Source organism: Cebidichthys violaceus, unplaced genomic scaffold (assembly GCF_023349555.1).
Source record: "Cebidichthys violaceus isolate CVI_PGR_0920_01 unplaced genomic scaffold, fCebVio1.0.p SCAF_11, whole genome shotgun sequence".
NCBI lineage: Eukaryota > Metazoa > Chordata > Actinopteri > Perciformes > Stichaeidae > Cebidichthys > Cebidichthys violaceus.
In genome coordinates, this window is record NW_027176274.1 from 2,464,909 (window position 1) to 2,475,702 (window position 10,794).

General features: G+C 43.3%; 1 protein-coding gene across 1 annotated transcript; it reads right to left on the bottom strand.

Annotated features, from left to right (window-relative positions):
- Positions 1–2,109: 2,109 nt before the first annotated feature.
- LOC137892336 (zinc finger protein 148-like) lies at positions 2,110–9,430 on the bottom strand. The gene is made up of 7 exons (XM_068737388.1): positions 9,309–9,430; positions 6,253–6,659; positions 4,961–5,086; positions 4,756–4,879; positions 4,491–4,574; positions 4,276–4,394; positions 2,110–4,178 (listed from the first exon to the last, which is right to left on the bottom strand). The coding sequence occupies exons 2-7, from the start codon at positions 6,634–6,636 to the stop codon at positions 2,550–2,552; spliced, it is 2,466 nt and encodes an 821-aa protein (XP_068593489.1). The 5' UTR covers positions 6,637–6,659; positions 9,309–9,430; the 3' UTR covers positions 2,110–2,549.
- Between the last annotated feature and the right edge of the window lie 1,364 nt (positions 9,431–10,794).

A 10,794-nucleotide genomic window follows, 5' to 3' on the forward strand; every position in this document is an offset into this window, starting at 1 on the left:
GTAGTACTGCTGAGACTTCTTCTGCATTGGAAGTTACATAATTGAATTTAAAACCTCTCATTGATTCAATTCACGGGACACAATTAACCCAAGCAGACGCGCTCATCCGCACTGTGCTTTCAAACGGGTCGCCAGAAAAACATCGCAACCACAACACTTGTTTTTGTGTCATACTCCACCCAAAAGGAATCTTAACGGACACGAATTCAAGCCGACCACAGCTGTTGAGGTTAAACACTTGATAATAAAAAATAAAAATACAGATTTCAGGTTGAGTATTACTTTAAACCCAAATGAACATTTTCTTGGGGTGGGTGGGTGGGTGGGGGTTCATTACCAACAGTTTTATACAGTAAATCCCATCATAATGCACAATCAACTGCATTAACTTACAAAGAAAATAACCGATATTCACGTCATCAATGAAAAGGTAAAAGTGTAAATTGTCTTCTGATAACAGAGGTGATATATATATATATATACATACACAAAGCTCAGAGTGAACTGGATTCATTGAGTGTAATAAATGCTGGAAAACTAATTCATGTGCCTTCCACTGACAAAAAAAAAAAAGTGTCTCTCTCACAAGACCTCAGAGTTCTCCTCCGAACATAAAAAATATGTAACGTATTTACAGCAGGGTATCTTCTGTACATTCTAGTGGGAATGTTCGACGAGGGGAAACAAAATAAAAGCGTCTGATGATTAACGCGGGTGCTGTCTGTCCCTGATTGTCCGGAGAAGTGTAACAAGAGGGAGTTTAACATCGATCGTCCGACCCAATTTGACGGCGCCTATAAAAACAGTGTTCAACACGGTAGCACCTAAAACATGACCGCGCACGGAAGTCACTGATGAGACCTCGCGCCAACGCAACACACGTCTAGTCTCGATGTAGGGATCGAGACTAGACGTGTGAAACGCTCACATGCTGCACGGTCGACGAACGAACGCTTCTTCCTTCCAACCACAGGTAATAGTTTGAGAATTAAACTCTAAAAAAATAATAATAAAAATACCATGGGCAAAAATTAAATAACGCTCCCAGACTTCAACATATTACAGACTGAACAGATCGATAGCTTATGTGTTTGCTGTTATTGTGCAAGTGGAATTAGTAGCCTTGGAGCACCGACTAAGAAGAAAGTGAAGTACATAAAACAGGAATGAGAAAAAGGAAAGCCTGGAATAAAAGAAATTAAAAGAAAGAAAGGCACATTTGCAAAACTAATTAAAGTGGGAAAAACCAAGTTTTTTTCGTAATATAGCCTTAATAAAACTTTGAGTTTCAATCCAATACAAGTGGGTCTAATCGCATCGTTGGTTTTCCCCCAAAACCCGTGCGACTGCGAGGAAGAACAATCAACAAGTACTGTGACGCTGTGGCTGCAATCTGCAACTAACCCAAATCTGAGCGTACGCACTACATTCCCCGTAGTGAAAGGTTGTGCAACTTGTGCAAAAAAAAATGTAAGCACAATCCTCGTAAGTAATTTCATTACAACTCGCTTATACTGCTGAAGGAAAAAATAATGATGACTCGCCAACCATTACATGCTATTCGATACCTAAATCCTAAATGTTTTTTTTTTTTTTTCGGCCTGTGCCGCATTTAAGTACGGGCCAAGAAAGTTCATCAACAAAAAAAGGGAATACATTAATTCATTAGTTATTAAGTATTACATGGTTTGTTTTTTTTTGGCCATCACACCAACCAAATTAGGCCCAATCTGTGCACGGAGAACAAACTAGATTCCTCATCGGAGGAATACAATCGTCCCCTACAGACATCACGAGGACACGCTGATCTCAGGTGACCGTAAAGTGACTTAAAGTGAAGAATCCATTATGATCTCATCATGGTAGAAACGTTAACAGGAGTGACAACGCTGGAATAAGAAGGTTCTAGGAGTGGACTTCAATATAACCAGATAAACAGCAAGGGGAGGTAGCTACAGTAAGAGCAAAAAGGCATATATATATATATATATATATATATATATATATATATATATATATATATATATATATATATATATATATATATGTGTGTGTATATATATATATATATATATATATATACACATACACACATATATATAAATAGGGCCTATGTTTCAATAAGTGGAAATATTGCATTAAGCAGCAAGAGTGACTTGATCATTTTTGTGCAAGGCAAACTGATTGAGCGAACGTTAATGAGAGAATACTTCACGTTACCTCTTGCATTAAACTTTGGTCGCTTAATCTGTCAACGTGAACATTCTGGGGCAAGAAATAGATCCGTGCACGGTTACAAGTGTTTTCGTTGGGGTTTTTTTAGGGGGAATGCTAATTACGATGATATGCATTTTTCAGTATTTCCATTTTTATGAGGTTGCGTTAAACCAAAAAAAAAAATTAAAAAAAATTAAATCACACGAAATGCTTTGAGAAAGAGCACATAGTTGCAATGGGACTTTTTTTTTTTTTTTTTTTGGCAAAACAGGAAACATGAGATAAAGTGCCGCTGAAATTATGAACAGAAATGAATTCCTCACCGCTCCCCTTCAGCCAAAGGTTTCACTGGATGAAACGTCCGGGGAGGAGTTCAGTTGAGACCTGGTCTCAGTGACTCTGACCGAGGGGAACTCTGAGAAGTCTGTGCTGTGTCCCCGGAGACTCAATTGTCCATTGGCAACAGTAAACAGCGAGGAGGATCCGGATCTTGACGTCTGGAAATGAGATTTGAAGTTCTGATCGAAGGAGCTTATTTGAAACGTCTGCAGGATGCCTTGTGAAGAGTCTGTCTTTTTGGAGGGCGAGACCTGCTCCAGGAAGTCCTCCTCGGCTGGGGACACGGCGGAGGGAGGGGTGGTCTCGTCGCCTGAAAACGAAAACGAGTGCTGGGAGTCCCCGACCAGCAGTCCAAAGTTGGGTTTCTCCAACGTGGACCTCAGCGGAGAGCTCATCCCTGATTTGAACCTGCTGGGGGAAGGAAACTGTTTCTCGGTGGAGAACAGAGGTTGTCCCGCTAAGGTGGGGTTTTCGGAGACAAGGCTGAGGCTCTGGCTGGTCAGGTAGCTGTCGTTCTGGCTGGTCCTCTCCAACGCCTGCTGGAGGAACTTGGAGTACTCTTGCAAGAGGCTGACCTTCTCGGTAGCCGGCTGAGCCTGGGCGCTGGAGGCTCCGAGACTCTCCACGGGGCTGCTGTCCGAAACGTCGGAGGAGTTTATGGATATGCTCGACGTCACCTCGGTGTCGGCCACGCTGAAAGAAATGTCCGATTGCCCGTTGGCCTTGTTGGAGTAGTGATCCAACAGCGTCTGAAGAACCTCGTCCGGCAACACGCTCTTGTCGTGCGTCGCTTTAATCTCGGCGCTGACGGGCTGCGGCTCCAGAATGGTGGCGGGGACGGTCTCGTCGATAACCGCCGACGCCACAGTTTGCGTAACAGGCGGCTGAGAAGAAATGCTGCTCGCGTTCAGGCCGTAATCCCGACTGTTGTTGGCCATCGCGGCCTGAAGGTACCGCTTCTTTTTGAGAAACTGCATGGCGTCGTCGTAGTTTGTGCTGCTAGCTGCCGGCTTCGTCGGTCCTCCTTGAAGAGCTTCGACCGACTCGAGGTCCGCGTTGCTCTCCACTTCTAAAAGGCCCTGCTTGTCCACGATCTCAAAGGTGTACTGCGTGACCTTCGTAGTTTCCTCAAAGGAAGACAGAGTGGACAGGCAGGGAAGAGTTTGTTCACCGGACTGCTTGAGACTCCTCTTGGGGACCTTCTTCAGGACTAGTTTGGGAGGAGTCGTGTCTTCCGATGACACGTCGCCCTCCTGGTGTTGAACAGCCGCTTCTTCAGGAAGTTCCCCGGAGTACTCCGCGATCACGTACTCGTGTTTGACTTTGGAGGACACGGCGTAGAGAGGTAGACCTTCGAGTTTATTCTGTCCCTGCTCCTCCTTCTCCTCCTCCGTCTCCAGGACGGTGACGACGGTGTGCCCGTCGGAAGCTCCTGAACTCTTGTCTGCACACTTTTGCCGCTTTTTCTTGGGCAGTGAACACTCTTTGGCAAGAAACGGGAGGCCCAAAGAATCTGCTTCACGCAAAGGCCCAACTTTACCCGCCGCCTTGTTGGTCTTTCTCTCTCTGTTCTCGTGACACATTCGTCTGTGCTTTAAAACCCGGTCTGTCCTGGAGAAGTACTGTGGACAGAAGACAGAAACATGAGCACCAATTCAGATTGTATTCTAATATCCGATTCACCACCGTGGTCGACTGTCGCGTTGCTTCCACGCATACCTGGTGACAGTAGTCACACTGGTAAGGCTTCTCTCCACTGTGAGTCCTCTTGTGTCTCTCCATGTGGTACTTCTGGATGAACCTCATCCCACACTCATCACAGCGAAACGGCTTCTCACCTAAACAATATAAAAGGAAGAGAGGAAAAGACTCACTTTAGAGTGAAATGAAACAAAAATAAAAGTGCGTACCAATTGCATGTATTCTCCGCTCACCAGTGTGGATCTTCTCGTGTCTCTGGAGGAGATATTTCTGAATGAAGCGCATATCACACTGGCTGCACTGAAATGGCTTCTCGCCTGGAGAGAGAGAGAGTTACAAACGTCAGTATATAAATGACAATATAGACACTTTATTTCATATGATGCTATTTAATTTAGCATTGCCCTTCTTTTCATCCACTGTCAAGACATGATGTCCGATTCCAAAGCAGGAAATGAAAACGACGGCACTTTAAAGCGTGACTTAAGTAATTCCTACCGGTGTGGATGAAGACGTGCCTCTGTAGATGGTAGTTGGTTCTGAAGGCAGCATTACAGTGAACACAGACGTGACACTTGGGGTTCTGTAAGCCCAACGATTCTTCGTCATTGATGTTGAGAATCTGCACCAGCAAAAAGACACATCAGTATCTGATTCTTACAGTTGTCACTAACTGTCACAACAGATCAAAATGAACTTGCACCTTTGCTGGTGAACGCTGCTTCCTCTTTTTCTTCTTGGGACAAACCATCAGGTCCTTCACTGCTTTTTTGTCCTTCTTTATCTGGACCGGGGCCTCAGACGGCTTCATTTCTTGCTTGATGCTCAACTGTAAAAGATAGGAAAGACATTTAATACGGCACATGACCTGCTTCAGAGCCCACTCACTACTCCGGAACGTATCAGGGTCAGGCAGGCGCAGTAGGGCAAGTAGAGGATAACCAACCAATGTGAAGGGACAGCTTCTCCTCTACAATTTAAAGGTGATACATACGAGATTGGGAGCTTTCCTGTTGCCTCTAAACGGCTCTCAACATGGCGACGGTTGAGCGGGGGGGGGGGGGGGGGGGGGGGGCTCGCGGCTAACGGTGCTAACAGCGCAGACAACGGCAACAGTGCTGACGGAGCCAACAGTGTTTTCCTGAAGGGGAACAGGAGGGTGGGTGCTACACTTCCCATGGCGCCGTCAGCTGTAGCCGCCGTAGCGCAGAGCGGCCGGCCCAGCTATGTCAACGATGCAAGGAGAAGCAGCGACTCTATTCTCTGCTCATGTCTTTGCATAGTAAACAGCCGTTTGCTGCTGTATTAACGCTCTAAATATCCAAATTTAGCACCTTTTTAAGAGGACAGCCGATGTGGTTCTAGCATCCTCCGAGGGTGACCGTGTTCCGAGATTCAACAAATCATTTTGGAGAGTACAATGTGTTCCTTACTGACGGAGAGAACGGCCAAAACTATGTAAATAACGTCAACGTTGTAATAAACAGGGATTACGCCGCCCTAAGCCTGACTCTGTGGATCGGTTTGGGTTATCCCCGATGTTTACATGTACTGTCTCGTCATTCTTTTGTAATGCAAAATATTTAAAAAGCGCCAAACATTTCAGCTAATCTGTGAAGGCTCCTGACTTTTTTTTTTAAGTGCGAAACCAGGTACACAAAAGGGAGAGAGGTGATCCCTCTCAACGACATATCATCCTTCACCTTTACTGTGGAGGGGGAGGGCAAGCTTTCCACTTCTAATATTCCTGTTATACACTTTCATATCGCTGTCCTTAAAATGTTTCTTTGGCATTATTTTGCAACGCATCTCTGAACCGGCTCATGAGTGTACAGCAGTAAATATGTTTCATATATTAAGGTAAATTGTGAGTGTTGGGGGAACCGATGTCTCATCACAAACATTCACTCACAACAAGTCTCACTCTAATGACATGGACACCATAAGTATGATCTTATTAATGCACGATCTACTTCTTAACTGGCATGAACTCACTGGCATGTGAAGCAAGCAGGGCAACTTATTGGTGAGTTTTAGGGGGAAATGCACTCCCACCTCGCCTCCTCCCTCCTCCTCTTCTCCTCCTCCTCCTCTACCATTCTTTGTCATCTCCTCCTGCATCATCAGCTGCTCTGGAGGCACCAGGTCATGTGTGACCAGTGAGCTCCCGGTCAAGTCCTCGTCTTCGTCTTCATCGTCGTCGTCGTCGTCGTCGACGTCATCATCCTCGGCCAACAGAGGGTGGTTTGCCAGCGATCGTTCCCCCAGTGTCATCACCACCAGTCCTCCTCCACTGCCGAGCCCAACTCTCCCTCCTCCGTCTATTCCTCCACTGCTGCATTTCAGCAGCATGCCCTCCAACTTGTCCTCAGTGTTCATCTTACATAGAGTAGTTCTTAGGTCTGTGAAACAAAAAGAAAAGAAATAGACGGATGACTGGACAACGGCGGCAAGCTAAATACCAAACATACTCACTGCAGGTTTGTTTTGTTTACTGGACATCGTGAGGAAGGAGGATGTGAAATCACACACAAGTGACGCAACAAAAAACAACTTGAGTCCAAAACATATTTCCATTGTGACTCTTGATGGGAAGATAGCAACGTGACTAACGAGGGCGGTGAGCTTACACTTCTAAGTTACCCATAAGCTGTGACTTCCTTAGTTAAAATTGTGGTGGTTTCTTATTATTGTAATGTGCAATGGTTGCTTATTATTGTAATGTGCAATGATTGCTTATTCTAATGTGCAATGATTGCTTATTATTCTGAAGTGCAATGGTTGCTTATTATTCTAATGTGCAATGGTTGCTTATTATTCTGAAGTGCAATGGTTGCTTATTATTCTGAAGTGCAATGATTGCTTATTATTCTAATGTGCAATGGTTGCTTATTATTCTAATGTGCAATGGTTGCATATTATTCTAATGTGCAATGGTTGCTTATTATTCTAATGTGCAATGGTTGCTTATTATTCTAATGTGCAATGGTTGCTTATTATTCTGAAGTGCAATGGTTGCTTATTATTCTAATGTGCAATGGTTGCTTGTTATTCTAATGTGCAATGGTTGCATATTATTCTAATGTGCAATGGTTGCTTATTATTCTAATGTGCAATGGTTGCATATTATTCTAATGTGCAATGGTTGCATATTATTCTAATGTGCAATGGTTGCATATTATTTTAATGTGCAATGGTTGCTTATTATTCTGAAGTGCAATGGTTGCTTATTATTCTAATGTGCAATGGTTGCTTATTATTCTAATGTGCAATGGTTGCATATTATTCTAATGTGCAATGGTTGCTTATTATTCTAATGTGCAATGGTTGCATATTATTCTTGGTTAGGATGAGTTTCTCCAACCCTGTGAAGGTGGGTTTTAAGATACTGTTGCTATAAATATGACGTATATTCTAGTCTCAGTAGGTTTCATTCAACTATGTATTACACGTAATAATACCACATATAGGGCTATGTGACTTTCTATCTTCCAAAACATCAAGACTTTTGATCCACCTCTGTTGCACAAAGTATCACTCTTCTCAGTCATGTGTCAACTTTTGAACCTGGGTCAGCTGTTGCTCTGAGATCTCATCTTAACGTTGCAAGATGTACTATACAGTGTAAAGTGACAGTAAGCACCGTGGAACAGCTCAAAAGAGTTGAACATGAATTGAAATAATGGTTTTCTAAGTTTGTAACGGTTAACGTTTATGTACTTTACTTAGGACCCAGGTAGATTTAAAAAATATATTTATATATTTCTTTCAAATGTCAACGTTGACAACCTGATACTATCAGAACCGAAAGACTGTCGTTAGTTAGAAAACCAGCTGTACATGTTGCTGCAACATTACACTGGTGTTACACTTCAGCAAGACCTAATTTGTTAACTGGCAATCACTTGATCTTAAAACGGCAACGCTAACGTTAGCTAACGTAGTACTTGTGGGACCTTTTGATAACACGTAGCTGATAGATTATATATATATATATATATATATATATATATATATATATATATATATATATATATAAATATAAATAGACCTTCCACAGGAGACAATAATAAATAAGTATCTGTCTTACACATACACACATACACCAACTACCACTGAGTCCCATATGTAAACACACTCACTGTGGTTAAGTGGGTTAAGTCTGTTGCTAGCCAGCTAGCTAGCCGCGCTTGTCAACGCTGCTACATCAGATTTAGCTTAAAGTAGTTAAAAGTGCTGAAGAAACGAAGGAAGAGAAGCGGAAGTGCCCTCAAAAATAAAGCTCGTTCGCCACTTGACTCTGAAAACACACTGCGGACAAAGCGAATACGCTTAAGTCTGCATAATATAATACAAGTTGTTCATAGAAACATGTGGATACTGCCGCTATACTTGTGATGTACAAAATCAACAAAATAAATTAAGAGTCCTGATTACAAACCGCTCACATTGGCAATATTTCGGATGAAGGTCAATTTACAACCATTACGGAGTTACGTTTTTTTTTCTTACAGTCCAGGCCAATTCTGCAAAATCGTTGTCATACCTGCCTTGTGTGATAAAACACTCCAACAAGCGCATCGCTAAACGCTTTACTCTGAAGGCTGTGACCGAAAGTTCCACTTTACGTGCATCCGCTTGACAAACGTCTACGGCCTGTTTGCAGCTAGTTAGCTAGCTGCTAGCAACTTGCTGCACACATTGGTCCGTCTTGTGTTTTTGTTGTGAACAGTAGACACCGCATCCGCGTAACACTACACGTGCAGCATTCAATAATACATTCTAGCTCGCATCAAGCGACATACATGGCACAAAACACAACTTTCGTTTGCGAGTTTCGCCAAACTTGTCAGCGGGGGCTACTTCGGTTTTTTGGCGCTAGCGCCTCAAGCTTCCTCAGCCACTCCGCTCAATAGGCCGCAATGTTATTGACGGCTAGTGAAGCTAACGTTCGCTAACTAGCTAGCCCGCTACGAAGACAAGCAAGAACGTACGTCTCAATGGCGCACAAGTGATATGTGAACTGTTAAAGCTGCATTGTTTCTCCTTACCTGCTGTGCGTCTTAAAGCCGTTTAGCTGTCATGATTGTTATGCAAGACTACAGTGTAACGATGGTGTGCGGAATAGTCAAATACACCATCACATTTCACGAGGGCTTGGATTCTTTTTTTTTTCTTCTTTTTTTTTTTTTTTTTTAACATTTGTCGCCATCTAGTGGTGAACATCGGTTGGTGAGGAACAGTGCGCTCCTCACCATGTTCTCTTACGCTTTAGTTGGGCGACCTACTTCTATCGGCTAAAAATGATCTTCAATAATCATGTCTTAATGCATATTTTGGTCTTTTTTATCATATTTGTTTTGCTTCTTTGAAATAGGCCACTCACAAAAAAAAAATTCTATAATTATTCTAATTCTATAATATAAGCGATAATTAATTATATGAATAGCTTGTAGACTATAGTGGATACGACATGTGGTCATCTGATAGAATCCATGCCGACACGGATATTATTGGGTTAGAGGCTACATGAAAAATCCCTTTCATGCAGTCATGTCTGGCCTACATGTGATGGGGCGTTTGTATGCCTATCTCCGGATGGTTACAATACAGTCTACTCATTTGGCATATTCTCTTGCCTGAATTAAACTACGAAAGTACAATTTTGCTCACTGAAAGTGATCATTGTAACCCACAAAAGTGCCATTGAGGTTGTGCATATAAAGCAGATGTTCCTTCCAAAAAAAAAAAAAGCCAACATCTAACAGCCTTTTCAAATATGACCGTGTCACATTTAATAGTGTATCTCCTGCATTGCAGCTGATTTAATGCTACGACTTTACACGCAATTTCCAGTCCATCTGTCCTTTCTTTAAGGGATTATCGTGGGATTAGTTCTTTTTGAAAGGTTGCGTTAAGGAAATAATACATAAGTAGCAACCTTATAAGGATTGTTTTATGCAAATTAGCAGTTAAGCAAGTGCAACCGGGTTCAATGCAATAACCATCTGGATTCATCTAGTTATCCTTCGACTTTGACACAAAAAGGGATGTTGAGGGTCGTTATAAAATGATAGCCTGTCATGCCAAGTCCCCCCCCCCCCCCCTCCCACACACACACACACACACACACACACACACACACGCACACACACTTCGCCGTGAGGAATACTAATCAACCTGTTCACCGTCAAGTGCAGTTCCTTGGCGCACAACTTCCCCATTCTGTGTCTGTCTCTGTTGGATTTAATCCAACAAACCTCCACCTGCTGAATAGTATCGCTTTTTTTCGCAACGTTCTTTGAACAGACCGCGACAGTTATCACTCCGGTCTCCCCCCTGTCTCTGTCTCTGTCTCTGTCTCTGTCTCTGTCTCTGTCTCTTCTGACGTGCGAATTGCAGCCGGAGAGAGTGGATCTGGGGACAGACAGCCCACGCCTGCGCCGCTTCTAGCAAGGGAAGCCCCCACGCGTTGCGCGCCCGGATCGCCGGTAGAAATTCGCGTCGCAGAGTGCGTGTGCATGTGCGTCAGGCTCT

Coding starts and splice junctions, on each gene's coding strand:
- LOC137892336 (XM_068737388.1), bottom strand. CDS start 6,636: ATGAACACTGAGGACAAGTTGGAGGGCATGCTGCTGAAATGCAGCAGT. Junction 5,087..6,252: donor CCTGCTTGCTTCACATGCCA/GTGAGTTCATGC, acceptor TATCTTTTACAG/TTGAGCATCAAGCAAGAAAT. Junction 4,880..4,960: donor AGCAGCGTTCACCAGCAAAG/GTGCAAGTTCAT, acceptor TTGCTGGTGCAG/ATTCTCAACATCAATGACGA.